The sequence below is a fragment of the Cervus elaphus genome, chromosome 9 (genome assembly GCF_910594005.1).
Source record: "Cervus elaphus chromosome 9, mCerEla1.1, whole genome shotgun sequence".
Taxonomy (NCBI): Eukaryota; Metazoa; Chordata; class Mammalia; order Artiodactyla; family Cervidae; genus Cervus; species Cervus elaphus.
The window spans coordinates 9960700-9984935 of record NC_057823.1 but is presented as its reverse complement, the minus strand read 5'-3'; the positions used below and the strand labels follow the sequence as shown (position 1 = coordinate 9984935).

The 24236-nt window shown below is 51.9% G+C and overlaps 1 protein-coding gene and 1 long non-coding RNA gene across 5 annotated transcripts in view; one reads left to right on the top strand and one right to left on the bottom strand.

Annotated features, from left to right (window-relative positions):
* The window catches only part of CPAMD8 (C3 and PZP like alpha-2-macroglobulin domain containing 8), a 99906-nt gene extending 85208 nt beyond the window's left edge, over positions 1-14698 (bottom strand). For 2 of the 3 annotated variants that reach the window (XR_006342590.1, XM_043911078.1), the window contains exons 1-6: positions 14379-14698; positions 9960-10111; positions 8099-8121; positions 2406-2571; positions 2275-2327; positions 379-396 (exon numbers count right to left, since the gene is read on the bottom strand). Coding sequence is in view for 2 of the 3 variants with exons in the window: in XM_043911078.1 (XP_043767013.1) it covers positions 379-396; positions 2275-2327; positions 2406-2571; positions 8099-8121; positions 9960-10111; positions 14379-14611 (645 nt within the window). In the remaining variant the exon portion in view is untranslated. The remainder of the gene's footprint in view (positions 1-378; positions 397-2274; positions 2328-2405; positions 2572-8098; positions 8122-9959; positions 10112-14378) is intronic. The other variant, XM_043911077.1, reaches the window with a different exon arrangement.
* Positions 14029-24236, top strand: part of LOC122699297 — a 45781-nt gene continuing 35573 nt past the window's right edge. For both annotated transcript variants that reach the window (XR_006342592.1, XR_006342591.1), the window contains exons 1-2: positions 14029-14132; positions 18867-19135. This is a non-coding gene — a long non-coding RNA (uncharacterized LOC122699297). The remainder of the gene's footprint in view (positions 14133-18866; positions 19136-24236) is intronic.

Below are 24236 nucleotides of genomic sequence, written 5' to 3'. Positions count from 1 at the left end.
GCCCGGCATGCACGAGGACCTTCCAAGCCCCCTCTCTAGGATAAGACAGGCATCAAGGCAGGCCCAAGATTAGCTATTTATGATGAGCAAACGGAAGCTCGGGGCATAGAAGGGACATGTCTGAAGACAACAGGGCAGAAGAGGTCATCCTGACTCCCCATTTAGGGAGGTGCTTGAAAATCAACAAAGACATGGGCAGACACACACTCAGTTTACCCCAGGGGTGAGTCAGGGACAGGGCTGGACCCGGTCTCAGCCTGTGGGGCACCGGGGCAGGCAGGGATCAACCCGGAGGCGGGGTAGTACACACAGACAGACCAGGTCTTGCAGACAGCAGGCTGTCCCCAAGCCAGAGCTGCAGAGGGGCAGGACACTCACCAGGACATAAGCTTCCAGCTGCAAATGAGACAGACAGAGGCTGTAAGCAAACCCTCCTGAAAGACCTCAGCTCTCTGTGCATGCTGAGTGTTCATCCCTTGGGACAGGCTCAGGTGCTGTAATGGCTTGAATGGTGCCCCCCACTCCTCCCCAGATTCATATGTGATGTCCTCAGCCTCAATTCTCAGAACGTGTCTATATTTGGAGATGGGTCTTTATGGTGGTAATTTCAAGGTCCCTAGCATAGGTCCTGGGCTCTCCTGGTGGCTCAGTGGTAAAGAATCTGCATGCCAATGCAGGAGATGTAGGTTCAATCCCTGGATAGGGAAGGAAATAGCAACCCACTCCAGGATTCTTGCCTGGAAAATCCCACGGACAGAGGAGCCTGTCGGGCTACAGTCCATGGGGTCACAAAGGGTAGGACACAACTGAGTGACTAAACAACAAAGCATAGGTCCCAATCTGATAGGACCTGTGTCATAAGAAAGGAGGATCTGGAAACAGATGGGAATGAAGGGAAGACAAAATAAAGAGGAAGAGAGAAGACGTCCAGTGACAAGCCTAGGAGGGAGGCCTGCAACAGGTTCTTCGCTCATGGTCCTTGTTCTTGTTGCTCCGCCACTCAGTCATGTCTCACTCTCTTCAGCGCCCTGGACTGCAGCAACCAGGCTTCCCTGTCCTTCACCACCTCCCAGAGTTTGCTCCAATTCATGTCCGTTGGGTCAGTGATGCCATCCAACCATCTCATCCTCTGCCGCCCTCTTCTCCTGCCTTCAATCTTTCCCAGCATCAGGGTCTTTTCCAATGAGCTGGCTCTTTGTATCAGGAGACCAAAGTATCAGAGCTTTAGCTGCAGCATCAGTCCTTCCAATGAATATTCAGGGTTGATTTCCTTTAGGATGGACTGGTTTGATCTTGCAGTCCAAGAGCCTCTCCAGAGTCTTCTCTAGCACAATTCGAAAGCGTCAGTTCTGCGCTCAGCCTTCTTTACGTCCAGTTCTCCCATCACATGGTTCTTGGAAGGAATCAATTCTACTCACACCCCGATCTTAGACTTCTAGCCTCCAGAACTGGGAAAGAATGCATTTCCGCCCTTTAAGTCACCCAGCAAGCTCACGCAGTTGCCAATGGCAATGAGGGTGGCTGAGCCCCATTTCATGGTCTCCGTGTTCCTTGCTCCCGATCACAGCCCTGCCGTCCCTCGCAGACTCCTCCTCACACCCCAAGGAGGACGACTCCTCCAAGCAGCCCTCACAGGTGGCAACTGGCTTGTTTCTAGTGACTCATGCCAGGTTCCTTGAAGGCCTGGGATCCACGCTTTTTATCTCTGACCCTCCAGCACCAGCCTGGAGCCTGGCTTCCAGCTGGTGCCCATCAGTGCCAAACTGAACAGTCCACACTGACTCCAGCGAAGGACAACTGCTTGCACACCTGTGCCTCCTGAACCCAATGACATGTTCTGCCGGGTCCCACGCGTGGCTGACCCTGTGCATGTGGATACAGCCCCGTCAGCTCAGGGGTGTCCATACTGAATCCAGAGGCACTGGGAAGCTTTGCAGTTTGAATTCAATGTCCTGTGATTTATCCTTCTTGGACTCCACCCATTTCAGGCCCTCAACCAGCCTCCAGCAGAACACAGGCAGCTGCCCGTACAGAGGACCACTGGCCTCTGCGGGGACCTCTGGAGGAAGCACTTCCACTAATGCCCTTGCTTCTCTCTGTCACACAGACCTCCCTCCTGGCTCCCCCAGCAGATGTGGAGCCCCGGGAAGAAACCAAGAATTCAGGTAGAAATTGGAAGAGGCAGGAGGAAAGGCAAATTTTGGATGATGGCCCTGGCCAGGCTGGACCCTCATGGGTGAGTTCCAGGCACATAGTTTTAGAAGAAGATCTCACCTTTTCGCTGGTGGGCCTCAGGTCTGGGGTGACGGTGAAGATACTGATGAGCACTGGAAGAAAGAAGAGAGGTGTGTGGCAGCTCCCATCCACGGCCAGCCCTCCCACCCCGGCCCGCGCTGGCCGCCCACCTCGGTGCTTGGGTCTGTACACCGGCTTGTCGGTCTGAATGAATACGGAGGCTCCCCGGCTGTCCACGGTCACTGAAGTTTGGTTGTGGAAGAGGGGGCCCTCCTCCACCCGCCAGTCATGGCCCCACACCTTCAGGAGGGCCTGGCCCCGGAGGCCCGTGGGCACCTGCAGGTAGAGCATGGAGCTTTGGGCAGGGAGTGTCGCCCTGGAAGGGATCCAGGTATTGAGAAAGCAGCGTGGAAGTCTAAGTCAGGGGTGACTCTAAGTCACCCGGGGTGACTGTTCCCCCCAAGGAACATGTGGCAGTTTCTGGAGACATATTTGGGTGTCATAGTTGCAGGGAGCAGGTGCTACTGGAGTCTGGTGGGTGGAGGTCAGAGATGCTGTTCAAGACCCTGAGATGCAGAAGACGGCCCCACAGCAAGGAATGATCAGGCCCCAAATGTCAGCAGTGCCAAGAGTGAGAAATGCTGGTCTACCCTGACACGGCAGACCTTCTCTCCTGGCACTGCAAGCTTGCAAAAATATTCTCAGCCCTGTAGAACTCCAAGGGCTAATGTAGAACATCTTACCCAAATACGGCCCTCGCTGGTGAGTTGGGAAGAGGTGGCGATGGAGACCCCAGCCCCTTCATATACATGTATACTGACTCTTTGCGACCCCATGGACTGTAACCTGCCAGGCTCCTGGAAATAGGTTGCCATTTCCTTCTGCAGGGGATCTTCCCGACCTAGGGATCAAACCCATGTCACCTGCATTGGCAGGCAGATTCTTTACCACTGAGCCACCTGGGAAGCTTCATGTGTATAAATACGTGGTACATGCACATATATTTTTATGTGTCATATATATAAATATATATGATGTATGGCCTCTGCTTTGTCTCACTGTAAGCACTGCACACACATCATCCAATCCCATGTATATGAAATGTCCAGGACAGGCCAATCCATAGAGACAGAAAGCAGATCAGTGGGTACCAGGGGCTGGAGGGAGCTGGGAAGTGGCGACAGCTAATGGGGATGGGGTTTCCTTTTAGGGAGACAAAATAGTTCCCTACTCTGGAACTAGATAGGGGTGGGGCTCGCAGAACACTGTGCTGTGCTAAATGCCACTGAACTGTCCACGTTAAGATGGTTAAAGTGGGGGGGATTCCTGGATGGTCCGGGGGTTAGAACTTGGTGTTGGCACTGCCAAGGGCCCGGGTCCAATCTCTGGTCCAGAAACTAAGATCCCACAAGTCCCACAGCATGCCCCAAAATAAACTTTTAAAAATAATAACTAGTTAAAGTGGTTTAAAAAATTCTTTTTTTGCCACCCAGACAGATAAAACAACAATAATAACAAAGCCCCACTGCAGTCTTAAGGATTTGCCCAGGAGTTCACATTTTCTTGGGCAAAATTTCCAACGTTCTAGGGATGGAAGCCGCCCTATATAGTGCCTTTTTTTTTTAAGTGATGAGCAGAACACCCATGCATGTAACCTATAGAAGCTCCTTTTGTGATTAAGGCAAACAAAAGTCACAGCTCCCCGGGTGTGACCAAGCATCTTGTCTGTGATGCTATGACCATCCCTGGGCGCCCGCTGGGCAGACAGTCAGCGGTCAGCAGTCCACACTGTGAGCCACATGAACCACCAGTTCCTAAGACCATCCAAACGTGGGGTGTTCCTCTTGCGGTTGTCAGCAGCCCCCTGTGTGGTCCCTTAAAGGGTGAAAAGGCCCTTGTCACCATCGCTGGGAACCCCCCTGGGTACTGCTGAATTATCGGACCATCCTCAGGCCAGTGTGCCCATCTGGTGGATGCAGGCGGGGTGTGGCAGGGCCTTCTGCGTTCCTCCAGAGCCTTTCTCAGGCTGCTCCTCTTCTCTGCTGCGAACATCATCTGAGAGACCTTCCCGGCCCGACCACCTGCCACCCTCAGGAGGGTGCACCTCAGGACTGTGGGGTCCCTCCTAACTGCAGTGGATCTTCAGGACCAACCTGAAGATAATCCTCTTGCTCTCACCCCCAAATCCTTACCTGCTTCTGTTTCTGGAAACCTCTCAGCATCGGCCAAAGACCCTCATGCAATGAGGGAAAATTCTCAGGCCACCCAGGGGAGTGGGCATGGACAGGTAGGAGGGAGCTGGTGGGGGAGGTCGGGGGGCTGTGTGCCAACAGGTGGTTTGGGGGTCCGGGGACCAAGAAGCTGCCCCTGAGAACAGAAAGGGTCAAATGTGACCCTTGGGGACATGCAGTGAACCTGCCCCAGGCCTCAAAAGCCACAGAGCCGCCATTTCCAATTAAAATCTCAGCTTTAAGTGGCAGGCGTCCCTGGTGGCTCAGACAATAAAGAATCTGCCTGCAATGCAGGAGACCCAGGTTCAATCTCCAGGTCGGGAAGATCCCTTGGAGAAGGGAATGGCAACCCACTCTACTTGCCTGGAGAATTCCATGGACAGAGGAGCCAGTTTATGGGGTCACAGAGAGTCGGACACGACTGAGCGACTAACACTTTCGCTACCGGGTCCTTCACCTGCCAACCACCAGAGGTCTTTCTAGAATGTTCTAAACTGAGTTGATCCCCTTCCCCACCCCTGACCTCCATCATTCACATTCACTCCTTCAGCATCAGTGACAGCCAAGGACTTGGGGCTGAGATCCAAGCAGGGGAAAGCTGGTGCTGTGCCTCCAGCTGAGGGTGAAGGTGGGGGGACCTGGGGTCCGGCTAAAGCAAGAGGCTCCCTGAGACTGGCTATCCACAGCCTGAGTGAGGAGGGCTGTGTGGAGGAGCCAGTTCTACCACAGGCCTGTCCACCACCCAGATTAACGCCCAGGACCCCGCCCCTCCAGGCCAGGGAGGCCACTGGGGCTCTGGGTGTGGGTCCCAGACTCCCGGATTCCGTGGGCATCCAAAAATCATCCTGGGAGAGAAGCCACCAGACGCTCTGGACCCTCTGAGTTTCCGACACATCATAGTGCAGATGGGTGATCATGACTATAAGGACATGACACACGACACTCATGGACGGTGGTGACAGGTGACAGGGTTCCGCTCTGAGATGGAAACCTCCCAATGCAGAGGAATCCGGGTCGTGGCCGATTCCACAGACTGGAGATCCAACTCCCACTATTGATTGGGGCTCCTAGCTGGCTCCACTCCAGGCCACTGGCTGCCTTACTTTGCCTCCTTCCTGTCCCAGGACCTTTGCACTGGCTGTTCCCTCCACCTAGAATGCCCTTCCCTGCATGTTACTTCCTGCCAGTTTCAGCTCATAGGAGCCCTCCCGCCATACAAAATGTGATTCTAGATTCTACCCTGACTCCTCAGCATCCTCTTTCCCTGACATATTTTAAAATAAAACAGGACACTTGCTAGTCTCTGAAGTGATCACATTTATGTAATTGGGGGCTTACTGTCTGACCCACCCCTTCACCCACCACCAGTGAGGCCAGAGGCTAAGAGCAAGGAATGTGTCCAACTTCGTGCTTGGGATTTAATGGGTCTTGGTTACATAGATGCATGGGTAAGTCTGAAAAACTGGAATAAAACATCATGAGGTTTTAGGCATGTTTGCCGGAAAGTCCCATTAAAGAGCTCTTATCGCCATCCTCACTGCACAGGTGAGAAGATGAGGCACAGACTGGGCAGGGCCTGCCCTTGGCAGCCAGCGGTGACACTGGGTCCCACAGCACTGCTTTCTAAAACCTGTATCTGGAAGCACTCAGGTCCCCAAGGCAGGCAGGGCTGGGGAGTGGGTGGGGCAGTGGGTGGAGCGGGCGGGTCCAACACCCACAAGAGCAGCTTCTCTCATGTCTGATGCCCACACAGTGTTTCCACAGAGCAGACTTTCTCAACCTCAGGACTACTGCTGTTTAGGACTGAGTCATCCTCTGCAGGGGTGGGGATGGGAGCGTCCTGTCTCTCTAAGGTGTTGAGCAGCACCTCTGGCCTCCACCCAGGATCTAGCCTGTGAAGAGTGCCTTCTTATGTGCCATTTGTTGGGCAGTCAGGGACAGCATATAATCTTAACCCTGTCGGGACAGCCTTGCTTTCTTTCTCTTTTTCTGATGAGTAATATGCTTTACTAAGGGGCTTCCCAGGTGGCGCTAGCGGTAAAGAACCCGCCTGCCAATGCAGCAGTTGTGACAGACTCGGGTTCAGTCCCTGGGTTGGGAAGATTCCCTGGAGGAGGGTATGGCAACCCACTCCAGTATTCTTGCCTGGAGACTCTCATGGACGGAGGAGCCTGGTGGGATATGGTCCATAGCATCACAAAGAGTTGGACACGACTGAATCAACTTAGCACACACACATGCTTTATTAAAAGTACTTCTCTAAATAAAATATACAAGCCTTTCTTTTTTTCCTAAGTAGTCTGTCTCAGTGGATATGACAGCCCCACTTGCTGATTCAAAAGAAGCAGATCTGCTCACAGGAAGCCAGCAAGGGTGGCTCTAGCCTATTTATCCTCAGTTTTCCAAATGCTGACATCTGGCTGGTTCATTCTCAGTGGAGGGGCCATTCTGTGCATTTTAGAATGTTGAGCAGCATCCCTGGTTTCTACCCATTAGAAGCCAGTAGCAACCCCCATTCCTGCTCCCCAAGTTGTGAAAACCAAAATTGTCTTACGACAATGCAAGCATCACCCCCTACACCTGGAGGGAACTCGAGAGAAAGAATTCTATTCTAACACTGACAATAGGACAGGAAGACCACTGCTCCATGGCAATGAGACACTAACGATGCATCCCATACCTCGGAAGAGGAATCGCCCAGGACTTCGTTATAACAACTGGGGAAGGGCACAGGGGAGGGGACATTATAATTTAGAACAAGTCTCTATTTAGCCCATCCTTTCAGGGACTCCTTGCAGCATCTGGTAAGCGTTAAGGATGAGCTAACCCAGAAAATGCCGACAATTTCAAGGCTTACGATCGCCTTGAAATCCAAGGACTCGAGTTAAAAAGTCCATGTCAGAGAATGACCTACATGCAGTTTGATATGTCAAGTAATTTTAAAATAATAATAGTCAGTGTCAACAAGGCTGCAGGAAATCTGATCTCTAATGTATAGCCGGTGATGCCGCGCCCAGGCACTGCTGAGTCTTCTAAGACAAAACAGGACCCAGCAAGCGTCTTGGATCCTGATCTGATAGTTCTTCTTTCAGGGTGTTCAGCCTAAGGCAGGCATCCAGAAGGTTAATATAGCTTCATGCACAAATACGCTCTCAACTTTTGGATTACATTATCAAAATCCTGAAAACAAGAAAAAATCTAACCATGTACAACTGTGTGTGTGAGGGTGGGGGGTGTTAGTAAATTAGGATATAAAAGAGATGCAGTGGGATGCTGTTTACAATAGGAGGCAAATTATAATTATAGAGATGTGGAAACACAGAAGTATGTTTATGCAACGTGTTGAGAGAAAATAGCAGGAAAGACCACAAGAGACCCTTTAATTGCAACTATGAAAGAAAATGTCTTTATGTGGACAAAGATTTATGGGAAACATAAAAAAGTGAAAAGTAGGAGGCATGAGATTATGGGTGAGTTTTCTCCTTTTCTAATCTTTCTTTCCCTTTGTTATTTATTTTTAACATCACCATTAATGATTTTTCTCACAACACATGCAACTTCTCTTGTTCCATTCCAACTCAATTCTTTATTCCCGAGGTAGGGCTTCCAATTTTAAAATTTCACAGGCTTACCTTGAGTTTGATGGTTCCTTTATCTAAAATATGAAAATAAAATGAAAACAGTTACATCAGGAGCTGTGTTTTTCTGCCTTCTTGAGATGCAGCCTTATAAACAAGGGTTTTATCAACCCAGAGGGATTTTCTGTGGACAAACACACACCCTGGGTCATGCTGGTCTGGCCTGGGCTGGGTTGGGATTGGCAGAAATGAGAGGTTTCCTCCAAGCTGGCGAGTACTGAAGACCAGGGGAGATGGACAAAGCCGAGCTATTCAGGGGAAGGTTGGCCAGCCTGCATACTTAATTCATTTCACCCCTGGCCCTTGCCCAAGGTAAGCTGTGAAGTGAGCAAAGAGAAAACTCCATGGGAGAGGACCAAGGAGAAGGGTGGAGAGAGAGGAGTCTGAGGTCCCCAGTGGACCTTACTCCAATGCATCTAACTAGTCTCCCATCAACCTCTCTCTTCTACCCAAATGATTCATTTGTTGTCTGACACTTGCCTGGGCTCTTTGGCCTCTAGGATTAGCAGGAATCTACTGGTTTTGCCTTCCAGTGTCCATTCTCTGCTTTCTTGGAGGAGCCAACTGTCCAGCTCCTAGTGGGGCTCTGCTCATCTCTCCTGAGGCTCTGTGCAAATCTACACAAGATTTCCTCTTAGTCATAGTGATTTGTTTAGGGTTGAGCATATGGCCTAAAATGGGCTGATCGGCATGGTCCACCTGGTCACAGGGATTGGGCCTGAGTTGAGCACATGACCCAACATGGGCCAATTAGAGGGAATCCTGGGACTTTGCCCCAAGATTCGGAACTGCTAGTCCCCGGAGCTTTGGGGAGACACAGGTACATCCAGAGATGGAGCTGGGAGGCTGGACCTCTGATGCCACAGGACTTTTCCAGTGAAGAGCCCATAAACTCTCTGTTGCTGAAAAAGTATTAGTCACTCAGTTGTGTCTGACTCTTTGCAATCCCATAGACTGTAACCCACCAGGCTCCTCTGGTTGCTACCACGGTAAAAAAATCTGCCTGCAATGCAGGAGACTCAGGCTGGATCCCTGGGTCAGGAAGATCCCCTGGAAAAGGGAATGGCAACCCACTCCAGTATTCTTGCCTGGAGACTTCCATGGACGGAAGAGCCTGCTGGGCTACAGTCCATGGGGTTGCAAAGAGTCAGACACTCTGTTGCTGAAGCCAACCTGATTTGGGTTTCAGGACTGGCCCATGGAGTCAGGATGGCCTGCACTCCTTCCCCCCTCCCCTGAGGGACAGGGGCTGCCTTATTGGCCTTGGAGACCTGACATCCTCTCTCGGTATTTCCTGTGGCTGCACCTCATTCTGTGCGATGAATGAGTTACCTGCTCAGCTAGAATTTAGGCCCTGAGGCTGGGACCTGCTCTCCACACCTCTGTCTAGGAGGCCAGCACCACTGTTATCTGCAGTTTATGGAGGAAAGTGGAGGAGCAACTGACTGAGGGGCCTAAACTCAACTCAGTGGCAGGCTGGCTGTGAGCCCAGATCTGAATCTAACACCTCAGGGGTGCTAGAAGCTCAACAAAAGGTCTGAAAAGGTCACAAGGTTCCCTCTGGGCCCCCTCTCCACCTCCAGCCAAAACTCACTTGAAAAGGTGCCCAACTCTACCCAGATGGGCACCCACTGAAACAGCTACTGAGGAACAAGCACCCTGATTTTCAGACTGAACAGGGGACTGCCCCTCCTGGGCCTTACTCTCTCCATTTGTAAAGTGGGGAGAAGACAACCTGCCCTCCTCCCCCGACGGCGTTCCAGGTGCGGAGTTGGAAGAAGCCGACACTGCCTGATCCCTTATTAAGACCACTCTGCAGAGGGAGAAGGCCCGGTCAGGCACCCCAGGGACCTACCCTGGATGGCTCCCTGGCTCTGCGCCACCGCCTTGCCCAGGGCCACCAGCTGAGCCTGGACCATGACTTCCCTGGGGGAGTTAAAGATGGTCACACTGATGGCTTCCTCCACTCCGGAACGGAAGACGGAGGGTGCGGCGATCAAATAGCCCCTGCAGAAGAGGAGAACATCAGTGAAGGCCAAAGGCTTCTGACCCATTCCTAGCCTCAGGGTCACCTGGCTGAATCAGGGTATAACCTGGGTGGACTCCCGCCTAAGCCTGACCACACCCTGATGGCACAGTCACTTTATGACTGTGTCCCCTACCAACCTGTGAACCCCTGAAGGCTTGTTCACCTCTGAAGTCTCCCCCAGTAGGTAAGAATCCAGTTTCTCTGGATCTACCTAGCCCCATACTCCCTCTTTGATCTCGACATTTTAGCCTCTGGACTTTTTTTCTCAGCTTCTTCTGCCACAGGACCTTTGTGCATGCCGCACCCACAAACTAAAATACTCTCCCCCGGAGGCTCAGTAACTGGCAGGATCCCACAGGGTCAAAACCACCCCATGAGAAGTGGTAACATCTCCCATGTACAGAGTCAGAAATTAAGCACCAGAGAAGCCAAATCACGTGCCTGAGTCAGTGAGAGATTAGGATACAAAACCAGGCAGCTCTAGAACGTAGTGGAAGGAAGCGAGGAGCCACTTGCAACACTAATTTTAAGAATAAGACCCTAAACACAAACTAAATGGCCTAAAACAGGAAAAGCACTGTGAACAGTGAAATCAAAACAGTTCTCTCTTTCTGAAAACTCCTCAAATTTGACTGAGGACTTTTCTGGAAGAAAGGCGTCCTTATCCTGTTTTCCAGATGGGAAAGCTAACATTGCAGAAGGAGAAGGAACACCCACCAGATCGCACAGCCAGGCGGGCTCTCTTAGGGCACCTGACCTGGAGGCCTAGGTCCTCCCCACCTCCTTGTTATTTTGCAGCATTTGCTGGAAAATTACAAAGACTCATCCAAAACCACATGATCCGCTCATGATGCAATGGCAAATGCTGAGAGCCTGGCAGCACAATTCCAATGGTGCAGAACTATAGACAGCAGGAACTCACCTGGTGATCCAATGATTAACAATCTGCCGTCCAATGCAGGGAACGTGGATTCGATCCCTGGCTGGGGAACTAAGATCCCACATGTCCTGGGGCAACTAATTAGAGAAACCTGCCATTTGCCACATCTAGAAAAACCTGCGTGTTGCAACGAAGCTCCTGCCTGCTGCTAAGCAGCTATACTCCAATATAAATTAAAAAACAAAAATAAAAAACCCTACAGGTACCAGAAGGAAACAGGAAAAAAGGGAAAAACAGTGGGTCAAACATTGAGATCAGGAGAGATTTTTCACTTCTCAAAATCCTTTTTGGGAAAAAACCTCAGGTCCACACACAGAAAGAGGCATTTAGACTCTTACCACACACCACATGGGCTTCCCTGGTAGCTCAGACAGTATGGAATCTGCCTGCAATGCAAGAGACCTGGGATCGATCCCTGGGTGGGGAAGATCCCCTGGAGGAGGGCATGGCAACCCGCTCCAGTATTCTTGTCTGAAGAATTCCATGAACAGAGGAGCCTGGCGGGCTACAGGCCATAGGGTTGCAAAGAGCTGGACACGACTGGGCAAACTCTTTCACATACCACACGCTAAGAGGTCCGTGGAGACACACCATGTACTATAGGACTCCAGCCCTGATACGTGTGTGCAAAGACCCTAGTTTCATGGGTGCACTGCCTCAGCAGTGGATGGACCTAGTAATGACCCTGGGGTCCCATGATCTGTTTGACCTCAGCACCAAGAAGTACCTGCAATGACTGGGTTCTTGTGTGCAATGTTTGGCCTCAGCCATGCACAGAGCATGCCCTGCTCCTGTGGATGGAACTGCACCAACTGGAGCATGCAGTGCCCCTGGGTTTCATGCATGTTTTGTCCAGATCCAGCACTGACAGTCATGTCTACTGACCCCACATCCCATATGTCCTATCTGACTCCAGCACCGCACAGAGCATGCGGTGATACTGGGACGGACAGGGACTGTCTCGAGCGAGCCTGGGAAGACCCTGGCTTCATATGTGATGTGCAGCGTCTGGTTCCAGCATTGACCAGTGGGTGCAATGACCCTGGAGCCCCTTGTGCAGGGTCTGGCCTTAGCAGTGCACAAGAGCACGCGATGGTCCTGAGTTATTATCTATTTATTTGGGTTGGATCTTAATTATGGCACTCAGGATCTAGTTCCATGACCAGGGATCAAACCCAGGCCCCCTTGCATTGGGAGCATGGACTCTTAGCCACTGGACCACCAGGGAAGTCCCTCCTTGCACACTTCTAAAGCCCTTATCCAGATCTGAGTTAGCATCTTCACCCAAAGGTGCAGAGAACCTGATGGAACTAGATTAACTTTCCCTGCACCTCAGGAGTTGCAACTGATGAAGTGTTTGCCAGTCGATCCCTATCTCCCTAATATGCTCTGACAGCTGGGCTGATCCTGACTTCTCATCCATTGCTCTTGGAAGGTCCCATCCTGAGAAAGCTGGTATTTGGCAAAGTGTAGACAGTACGGGTCTTACAACAGTGTGCAAACCCACAGAGCTTTCTGGCACCAGGCATTCCTGACACAAAAATCACATGGATCAGAGAAGCAGATATCTGGGGCTATTCCTAAAATGGGATCCTTCTGGCTGGTGGGTCACATCTCTGGCTTATAGCCAGAATTAATCTGGAACCCCAGGTTGGTCATTGCATGTCTCCCACGGGGTTCCATTCCTCTCACAGTAGGTAAGACCCGCACCCCGCCCCCCACCCAGGGAAACTTTAGTCGGAGGCGAACATTCCTGAGAATGGTTTAAAACGCTGCATCTCAGGGACTCTGAACTTGGTCCTTAGAAGGCGGAGCCTCTCGTGGAGGGCAGGGTCATGCTTTGGGGTGGAGGGCTGTCCTGTGCATGGTAACATCCCGGCCTTCAACCCAGTAGATCCCAACAGCATCCCTCCCTCTAAATGGTGGTGGTGGTGGTTTGGTCTGTAAGTCGCATCCGACTCTTGCAACCCCATGGACTGTGGCCAGCCAGGCTCCCCTGTCCATGCGATTTCCCAGGCAAGAATACTGGAGTGGGTAGCCATTTCCTTCTCCAGGGGATCTTCCTCACCCAGGGATTGAACCTGGGTCTCCCAGGTGGCGCTAGCGGTAAAGAACCTGCTTGCCTAATGCAGGAGACGTAAGAGATGCGGGTTCCATGTCTGGGCTGGGAAGATTCCCTGGAGGAGGGCATGGCAACCCACTCCAGTATTCTCGCCTGGAGAATCCCCCTGGACAGAGGAGGCTGGTGGGCAGCAGTTCATGGGGCTGCCAAGAGTCGAATAGGACTGAAGCGACTTAGCACACACGCACACTTCTGCGTTTCAGGCTGATTCTTTACCGACTCAGGCAGGTACTAAGGAAGCCCTCCCTCTTGATGTGACAACCCAAAATACCCCCTGGACATTGCTGAATGACCCCAGGGGGACAAAAATCGCCCCTCAGCTGGAAACGGCTATCCTAAGGGAGCAAGCTTTGAAAGCATCAGGTCAAAAGTTTGCTGGGTTCCAATTTCACAGGGCCAAGGGGAGGTAATCCCAAGTCTCGAATTGCAGTTCGGTGTCTTACTTTTCAAAGCCTTGAATCAGAGGAGGAGCACTGGAGGTGCCCCCGCCCACCTCGGCTCACTGTTGACCTGTTTTCTGGGAACTCCTATACAAGGACTGTTTGAACAAGGCTCATAAAGGCAGGGCTGGACTAAAGGCTGAGCCCGGGCAGCTGGAGGCAGGCCCCCTGAGCCCACACCCCCCTCAGGGCTCACCCAAACTTGGCAGGTCTGGGACTATTCCCTGTGAAGCCAACTCATGGGAAATTCTCCTGAGCAGCTAGTGAATTCCCCTCCTCACTGTGTCAGCTCACCAGAAGCTCTGTAAGCAAACTTCAAGAAAAATGTGGAAGGAAAACAAACACTTCCTCCCCCAGCGCCACGCCCTCCCAAGGAAAACGAACGGTAGGTCTCTCCTTCCATTTCTCAGCTAAGACACGCACCTCTTACCTTCAAGCCACGGATAACTTGAAATCGCCATCCAAGAAGCCAGCCCTGGTCACACCAAGGGGGCGAGGTGAGATAGGGGTGGCCTCTCTGCCTTAGCTCTGGGGAGTCCCAGGACCTTCCCGGGGGCCGCTTCTTAAGTCTCAGGCTGCCCCTTTTCCAGTCCTACTCGTGGGGCTGGGGGGGTCAAGACTCAGGTCCCGCCCAGCTCGGAGGCTGTGTGGCCTTGGGCAGGTCGCTGAACCTCTCTGAGCCAGACCCCGCGTCCCCCACCCCGAGAAGGCAGCCAGCTTTCTCTCGCCCCGGGACTACTCACGAGGTCTGGGGCTGCTCAGCGCGCACGCCGTCCCGCGGCGACAGCAGCAGCAGCAAGAGCCGGAGCAGCGGCCCGAGCTGGGCGCCCCACATTTTCCGGCTCCGCGGGGGCGCCGCGCCGGGGGAGGGGGCCTGGCCGGGACCAGGCCAGGGCCGGGGTCCGAGTGCCGCCGTCCCCGCTTCGCCGCCGGGGGCCCTTTGTTCGCAGCCCCCGCGCCGTGCGCCTGGCGCCATGCGCCCCCACTCAGCGCCCGGCCAGGCTGGGGCAGCCGGCGACCAGCCCCCTCCCCGGACCCGCCTCGTCCCCAGGCCCGCCCCTGCCCGGACCCGCCCCGCTCACCCCCTCCCGGTCTCCGGCCCCGCCCCCTCTCCGGACCCATCCGCCCACCCACTGACTCTCCCCCAATCTCTCCTGGGACCCGCCCCGCCCTCTGCCCGGATGCACCCCAAGACCTGGCCCAATCCGTCCCCCTCATCGGACCTGACCTGTCCTGCTCTTCGCACCCCCCAACTCAGCCCCGTACTCTCTCCGGACGCGCCCACTCCCTGGATCTCTCCGTTTCTCCTGCCTCCCCGCATCCCCCCACCCCAGGGACCAGCCCCGCCCCGCCCCACCCGGGGGCCGCTGTGTCTCCGCGCCGCCGCTTACACCCCACACCCTGCAGGGCCCCCCACCTGCCCCAGCCTTGACCGGGCAACCTGTGCAGTGCGCACACAGGAGGGGCTGAGCTCTTTGGGGAAACTGAGGCGGGCCAAGGGACGAAACTTCCAGACCCGCAGCTGCCTCCAGACATCAGACTATTGGTCCTCACTTCTGTCCTCTTCCCACCTCCTTCTTCCATCCACAGATCCCCTAGGCCAGGCCTCTCCCTCTCTGAACCTCACCTTCCCCTCTGGCAAACAGCAGGGGTGAGCGGGGACCCCCTCCCTCTCTGAGAGCAGGGTGCCCTCACTGTTGCAGTTCCCTCTCCCTGGGGGCACTTCCCTTTTATACCATACCCAAGATCGGTACCCCTGTCTCGCTTCACCCGGCAAACTTTTCGGGTGGTCTCTCTAAGGGCGACTCCTGCAGCTATCGACCTTACTTCTAGCACTCTAGAACTGACCACGTGACCCTCCTGTCCCAAATCCTCTAGGCTCTCTGGAAGTCCAAACTGGGGGTTGCCCTGGTGGCTCCCAGCTCACCCTAGTTCCTGGATGCCCTGTGCCAGCCTGTGCTGACCCTTGCTGCTTGCCTTTATTTAACTCTTTCCCTTTGTCTCCTCCTTTGCCTGCCTGACTCCCGCTGCTTCCAGAAACTTCCCTTGCACCCTCCCTGTCCCCCAGGCATAGTGGGTCCTCCAGGCAGTCTCTCCCACCAATCCATTCCACAAGCCCTGGTCACCCAGTGAGCACCAAGGGGGGAAGGCAGCGGGGGCTTCAGGAGAGATAGGACCTGCTGCCGCAGACGGTGGAAGGGGCTGTGCAGGGGCCAGGATGGACTGGAGGGCAACAAGGGCCGCAGCAATGCGGAGAGACCAGGAGGAGTTCCCCGCCTCCTGACCCAGCCACGCTAGCACCAAGCAGGGCCATCTATTGGAATCCTTTTAATTCACGTCTGCCCACCCCTCCACACCTCCCCTTGCGTGCATGCTAAGTCACTTCAGTCGTGTCCGACTCTTTGCCACCCTATGGACTGTAGCCTGCAAGGCTCTTCTGTCCCTGGGATTTCCCAGGCAAGAATACTGGACCAGGGTAGTCATGCCCTCCTCCGGGGGATCTTGCTGACCCAGAGACTGAACCAGAGTCTCCTGCGACTCCCGCATTGCGGGCGGATTCTTTAGCACTGAGCCATCCAGGGAAGCCCGCACCTTCCCTTTCTCCTCCATAAACCAGGCTCCACTCCCCAGTCTCGAGGCCAGCCTCCTGCCCTCTGTTTGCCCCCTCCTCCATTGGGCTCTGGTCACACATGCCTCCATGGTTCCATGGACCCCAAACTCACTACCACCACCACCCCACACCCAGCCTGGGTGCCAGCTGTCCCTTCTTCCTGGGATGTTCTTCCTCCTGTCATCCCATAGCTGCCTGTCCTCCTTCCACCTTCAGGGATACCTCTATCTGCCCCCGTTCCCAGCCTGCCTGTCTCATAAGGCCTCAGATTTCAGGTACTGCCTATACAGGTCCCCCAAAGCCTAGTTGAGTTCACTGATCTCACCGCATCTGCCCCCCACTTGGCAAGAGATGCTATACCCCACCTGGCTACCTTCTGTGGCAGTCAAACCAGCTCCCCCTCTCCACCGCCACCCAATCTTAGCTAACAGATTTCTCTTTCTTGGTTTTTTCTCTCTTTTTTGGGCCACACCACCTGACTTTTAGGATCTTAGTTTCCTGATCAGGGAATATGCCCACAACAGTGAAAGTGCAGAGTCCTAACCACTGGAAAGCCAGGGAATCCCCTCACTTTCTTATTATTCAGATAAGCTGATCATGCCCTCCAGAGGGAAGCAGAGGCATCCCGCCCTCTTGTTACTACAAAGCCTGCCTCCCACAGCCTCTGGAGGTCCACTCAGCTCCAAGTGTAACCCCCCTGTGGTCCTACATAACCGGCTGTGCCTTCCCCACCCCGCCCAGAGCTGTGAGTATACGTAACTAACAGACTGCTCTCCATCTCACCTGTTCAGAGTTGGGTGTTTCGTGTTTGGTTGTCTGTACTATTTAGCGTGAGGCATCCTCTGTCGGCAGAGACATAACTTTGCCGACAAAGGTCCATATAGTCAAAGCTGAGGTTTTTCCATTAGTCGTGTACAGTTGTGAGAGTTGGACCATAGAAAAGGCTGAGCGCCAAATTGATGCTTTCAAATTGTGGTGCTGGAGAAGACTCTTGAGAGCCCCTTGGACATCAAACCAGTCAATCCTAAAGGAAATCAACCCTGAATAGTCATTGGAAGGACTGATGCCAAAGCTGAAGCTCCACTACTTTGGCCACCTGGTGAGAAGAACCAATTTATTGGAAAAGACCCTGATGCTGGGAAAGATTGAAGGCCAAAGGAGAAGAGGGCAGCAGAGGATGAGATGGTTGGATGGCGTCACTGACTCGATGGACGTGAGTCTGAGCAAACCCTGGGAGATGGTGAAGGACAGCGAAGCCTGGCGTGCTGCAGTCCGTGGGGTCACAAAGAGTTGGACACGACTTGGCGACTGAACGACAACATCAATCCTTCCTTCACTAATGGGGTGAACAGGAAGGGAACAGCAGACCACCGTGCCCTCAACATCGCTCTGTGGTGCCCAGTACAGAAGTCATGATCTTATTATCCCAGTGAACCTGCTTTCCTGTCTGTCTCCTCTGGGGCCTGAGCACCATTCGCTGCGGGATGCTGGGCCCCTGGTTCGGAATGGGCATCAGTACACACATGTGACAGCCTCCCTGCCCCCGTGAGCTGCAGTGGGGTGCTGCGAAGAGTCCCACACTGATACATTTCCAGCACTTGTGTGAGCCACTGGGTAACAGACCCACGCGTGCTGCAGTCCATGGTTTGCAAAGAGTTGGACACAACAGAGCGACTGAACAACAGCTACTAAAAATTAAGTTATACCAACTTTCTATTAAAAATCCATATTAAAAATAAAAGTGACAAGTGTGCAAAAGTTATCAGTTCTTCATTATTTCGCTACATCATACTGTTCTCTGTGCTCTTGGGAGTATCCCTGACCTTAGAATCTGTTGGTGAAAAGACTCTCTAGTGATGACTTGTCTCTTCCCACGTAGTGACTTCCTGCTGGCAGCTTGAAGCTGGCCTTGGGGGGAGTACAGTCACTTCTGCCCTAAAGCTTGTTTTGAAAACAAAAATTTGTTCCAACACAATGGATACATAAGGGAAAGATTTGAACATAATTTGATGGAATGCGGTATTGCTAATGCAGGATTTGGTCTGCGAGACCACAGCCACATGGGAATATACAAACCACACACACACACACAAACCCTCAACATCTACACTGCCTGAGCTGTTAGGAGCCAGCCTGCCCACCCCTGTCTGGAATGACAACGTCCCATTTCATCTCAGAAACTACCTCCTGTGCAGAAACTAGGACTGCACAGTGACCCACAGTCTGCAGCCTTCCCACATCACATCCACACACACACCTCAGATCTTTTCCAAGGTCAAGTGCCACATGCGCTGTTAGTTAATCCACATCATTTCCCAGCCATGTAATGTGTGTACAATGGGGCTATCAGTAACTGCCTGTCTTTTTTCAATGTGTTGCTGATACGGTTTTTGAGGGTGGCATCCTGCCTCCTTTTTCCCATGAGCCCTGTGGTTGGTGTGATGAAAGTGGTCATTTTCAAGCATGTGTCAGGGCAGAACTGGCTGCGTTTACCCCACTGGAAGAGATCGCTAAATAGGTCCCAGTGCACCAGTGATGAGTGGCGTGGCGGTCTGGGTCTGGGTGTGGGTGGGAGGACAAGGTAGATGGTCCAACTGTAAGAAATGTTTTGTTCTTCCAGAGAGCCAGCAGGTCCTGGGCCCACCGAGCACCCAGCAGTCAGGACATGGCATCTGATGAGCTCACCGCTGGCAGAAGATAGGGGCTCAGCACCAAATGGCCAGTCCCTCCAAGCCAGAGGGGGCACAGGGCAGGAGTGGCTGTGGTGGGTGACATTGGCCGTCCAGGAGGACACAGCCAGGTCATCACCCGTGGTGTGGCCAGTGATGTTAATGAAGCTGAAACTGCATGTGACCCTTGACCCTGCTGGAAGGACATGGATGCTTCAAGGTCAGCCGGCCAGGAGCTTTCACAGTTGTATTATTCAGGGGCGGTGGATGATGAGAAGCAGCCTGTGTGCCCATCCAGGGGATGAAGGACAAACCGATGAAGGAAGGAGGGGTCATGGGTGATTCCCACATATCAGGGAAGATCCGGTATGGGGCCAGGGGAGAACAGTAACCGGGGAGAGGGATGCAGGAAGGCGATTTCAACAGGACCCAAGCACTTTCACCTCCCGCTGCCTGGGGAGCAGGAGCCTGGAGGAAAGGGAAAGGTAACTGCGGGGATCTTCCCGCACCTGTGTGATGTCATTCACCCTGTGTCTTCTATGCCCCCAGCGTGTGAGGACTAGGGGTGCTGGGTCGACAGAGAAGCAGAGGCCTCTCCGTCTGGTTAGTGTGAGCCCTCTCCCAGGGCAGACTTTGAGGAAGGATCCCAAAAAAGATATACAAATGGCAGACAAGTGCATGAAAAGATATTCTAAAAGTGGGTTGTCATGATGTAAAAGCTGTAAATTTATGAAGAATCATTGATCTGTATGCTGAAAACAGGTAAATTTGATGGCGTGTCAATGATATCTCAATAGAGCAATGATGGCATATGGAAATATATGCAAATATACTTGCTTGCGTATATATTTCCAAAAAGCAAGCAATGTGCTTTGGGAATGCCCACAATGGCAGCTCTTGGCTTTCTTTTTCTCTCTCTCTCTCTGACTCTGTATTTTCAGCATCTCACAGAAGCCCAAAACAGCTCAATTCCACTTTGCAGTTGAATTAATAAAGATCAGTAACGAGAAGGTGGATTTCACGCATCTGACCTTAAGATGCTCAGTCCAGAGCTCAGCAGAGGTCAAGGCAAACGCTAAGGACGGGATCTCTGCCATGCAGGTTCCCCAAAGCCAGCTACACATGATGCTGCTTATGTGCATGCCATGTCCTGCTCTTTTGCATCGTGAAAATGTCCAAGCAATTTCACAGCAGTGGTGAGGGCAGATGCACGTCAGCAGAGGGCTTTCCAGTTGTTATTTGCAGTTCCAGTCCATGGCAGAAGTGAATGCTGTTTGCTGCAACAACCACTTCTGGGGTCTTAATTAGTGTCCTGGAGCTGCTGTAATATAAGGCCACAGACCAGGTGGCTTAAACAATAAGAACTTATTCCCTCACAGTTCAGGCAGCCTGAAATCTGAAAATAAAATGTTGGCACAGTTGGTTCCTTCTGGAGACTGTGAGGGAGAATATATTCCTTGCCTCTCTCCCAAATTTTAGTGGCTGTTGGCAATCTTTGGAGTACCTGGGCTTGTTGATATATTGCTCCAGTTGTTCCATCCTAGGGTCCTTGGACTGTTTGGTGTGTGTGCTCAGCCACTTCAGTTGTGTTCAGCTCTTTGTGACCCTATGAACTATAGCCCACCAGGCTCCTCTGTCAATGGGATTCTCCAGGCAAGAATACTAGAATGGGTTGCCATACCCTCCTCCAGGGGACCTTCCATCCTAGGGACCAAACCCGCATCTCTCACGTCTTCTGCATTGGCAGATGGGTTCTTTCCCAGTGCCATCTGGGAATCCCTTTGGATTCTTAGATCAATAGAAATTAAGAGGCCAGAAATTCAGGCAAGACTGCAGTACAAGGAAGTGAGAACAGGAAACAGGTGCTGAAATTTCCTTGGTTGTCCAATGGTTAAGAATCACCTTGCAATGCAGGAAATGCAGGTTCAATCCCTGGTTGGGGAGCTAGGCTCCCACATGCCTCCCCATGTGCCTCCGCTAGAGAGTTCATGTACTGCAAAGAAAGATCCTGAGTGCAGCAACTAAGACCCGATGAAGACAAATAAATAAATATGTATTTTTTTAATTTTAAGAAGAAAGAAACTGATGCTTTTGCTCACTCTCTGAGATGGGAGTTGAGATAGTTCCTTAAATGGGATGAGGGTGGGGGAAGATCAGTAGGTTGGGCAGGAGGTGTAGCTCAGGTGGATGCCCACCCCCTTCTTGGTGCTAGGCGCAGGGCTCATGTGCAGTACTCTGCTTTTGCCCCAGCACCTCAGAAGAATCAATTGGTTTGTAGCCTTTTTTATCTTATTGTGCATGTGCTGGGCTGTGCTAATTTGCTTTAGTCATGTCCGACTCTTTGCGACCCCACGGACTGTAGCCTGCCGGACTCCGGGCCATGGAATTTTCCAGGCAAGAATATGAGAGTGGATTGCTATTTCCTCCTCCAGGGGATCTTCCCAACCCAGGGACTGAACCTGAGTCTCTTGCGCTGGCAGGCGGATTCTTTACCACTGCACCACCTGGGGAGCCAATAGGAAGTCTCCAGATTTCCCTCTTTTTATAAGAGCACCAGTCTTATTGGATCGAGGGCCCACCCTAATCCAGTATGACCTCATTGTAATTAATCACATTTGCAAAGACCCAGATGCATTTGGATTTATGACTCAAATAAGATCGTATTCTGAGATTCTGGGTGGACATGAATTATAGGCGGATCCTATTCATCCTAATACAGGGACCTGTCAGCAAATAATCTAAAGTGATTTCTTAGGCACTGCCTAGGAAGGGAATAATAGCTATATAAGTTGAAATCTGTGCCTAAGTCCAGTTCGTCACTTCCTTGGCCTAAGTTAGGTTTGGCCCCACTGGGTCATTCTGATAGCCTGAGTCCAGATCACAGCAAGTGAAGGGCTGGGTCTGGGTGGGAACTTGGACTCAGACCTAGGGGTCCCAACCCAGCTCCACATCTGGGGCAGTGCTGATCAATCTGGACTTGGTTTTCCTTGTCCGTCACACAGGCATAGTCATAACCCCACCCTCCTACATGCTGCTAGGACTTAGCAAGACGATGGTGTGTGCAGAAAGCTCAGCTCTGGGCCTTGTTCAGGGACCGCACCCAGGAAACCAGAGCTGTTTCTGGGCTCCTCTCCCCCGCGCACCCACTTCCTAGGTCTCCCTCCAAAACCTGGAATCCAGAGAATGCGGGCCTCATGCCAGCAGCAGTATCTCATCCTGGCTAATGATGACGGCTGAAATATTGGGTCAGCCATGAATTGTGGGTCAGTCATGAGCTGCAGCCCAAGAGGGGTGCTGGGGTTCAGTGAGCACTCCTGCAGAGAAGAGGGTTCCATTGAACCTTGTGGCCTGAGAAGGCTTCCCGCTCGCCCTCTCCCAGTTCCCTGTGCCACCCTGGGCTCCCCTAGAAGGTTCTAGAGTCCATCCAAATTGGGAGTAGGTTTTGTCTGCACTGTGAATGCCTGTGGCACCATGGCAAGTCTAGCTAGGCTCTTCTCTGTCCTCTTTCTGCCCACACACATTAACAAAACAAGGATTCCCTCCCCCTCAGGACTAAGGTCAAGACCAAGGTCATCTCCTGCTGCTCCAGCCTCCACCAGGCCAGGTCCCACTGCCCAACCTTTGCTCAGGCCATGTCCACAGACTGCAGGCCCTTCCTCCAGCTCTCTGAATGGCCATCTCCTCCTGGCTAGACTCTAAGTCTCAGCTTAAACATCATCTCTTCCAAGGGGACCTCCCAACCTGAAAGGACCCTCTACTCTTGTTCTGTCCTAAGGCCTTGTTACCAGGTGGATATCTGCAATATCCAGAGACATAAAAATCACTACTTTAACCATTCTTAAAGTGCCATTTAGTACATTCACAACACTGCATAAGCATCACCTCTGTCTAGTTCCAGAACATCTTGTCACTCTGAAAAGAGACCCTGTGTGCATTAAGCAGTCATACCCCACCCCCGCCCCACCCCACCCCCCAGCCCTTGACAACCACTAATCTGCTTTTCTATTTCTGTAGATTTGTTACTTAGTCCAAGCTCACTCTGCTTGCCACATAAGCCAGTAAGTCGGGAGACAAGGTGTTGAGGCAAGTAATAACAACTTTATTCAGAAAACCAGCAGACAGAGAAGATGGCAGACTAATGTCTCAAAATAACCATCTTACTGAGGTCTGGATGCCAGTTTCTTTCACAGAACACAGAGGGGGGAAGCAGTGAGGAAGTAAAGTAAAAGAAGGCATTAATCTTGCGAATATCTCCTGGACTGGCCAGGCTTGGGGAGGGGATGTGTTCATTTCTTTCTTCCAGCCATTCACAGATGAACAGAATCAGAATGTTTCCCTGAACAAAGACACTTTAGTTTAACATTCAGACAGAGAGGAAGGTTTCTCCAGGCAGGACATTATGTGTAGACAGTATCCTTTTAGTGAACAAAGCAATGGGAAGCAAAGGTTAAAGTAACAGATCCAACCTGAAGTCAGGTTTTATTCTTCCCTATAACAGATTTGCCTGTTCTGGATATTTCATATAAATGGAATCACAGACTATGTGACCTTTGATGTGTTGCTTCTTTCACTTAGAATAATGTCTTTAAGATTCATCCATGCTGTAGCATGAATCAAGTTTTTGTTCTTTTTTATGGCTGAGTAATACTCCACTATATGGATATGCCATGATTTGTTTATCCATCCACATATTAGTGAACATTTGTGTTGTTTACACCTTTTGACAATGGTGAATATTCATAGTTTGGCTATGAACATTCATGTGCAAGGTTTTTTTTTTTTTTACACCTGTTTTCAATCCTTTGAGCCTGTACCTAGTAGTGGAATAGCTGGATCGTGGGATAATTCTGTTTCATTTTCTGAGACCACCAAACTGTTTTCTACAGCAGCCACACCAATTTGCAGTCCCACCAACAGTGCACAAGGATTGCAATTTCTCCACATCCCTGACAACACTTATTAATGTCAAACTTTTTGATTCTGGTCATCCTGGTAGGTGTGAGGAGGTATATCATTGTGGTTTTGATTTGCATTTCCCTGATAACTCAGATTTTGTCTAAAGAGTGGGGAGGCAAAGGGAGAGTGCCAAGCATCTAGCTATGAACATCTAGCTGTGGTTTTTAAGAGAATCCAATGGGGACTTCCCCGGTGGTCCAGTGATTAAGACTCTGTGCTTCCACTGTAGGGGACACGATTTCAAACACTGGTTAGGGAACTGAGATCCTGCGTGCTGCGTGGTGTGACCAAAAAAAGAGAGAGAGAGGTGGCTCTGATAAGAGGAAGGACTTTTGAGATTCAAGAGAGAGAGCAGAGAGACCAAC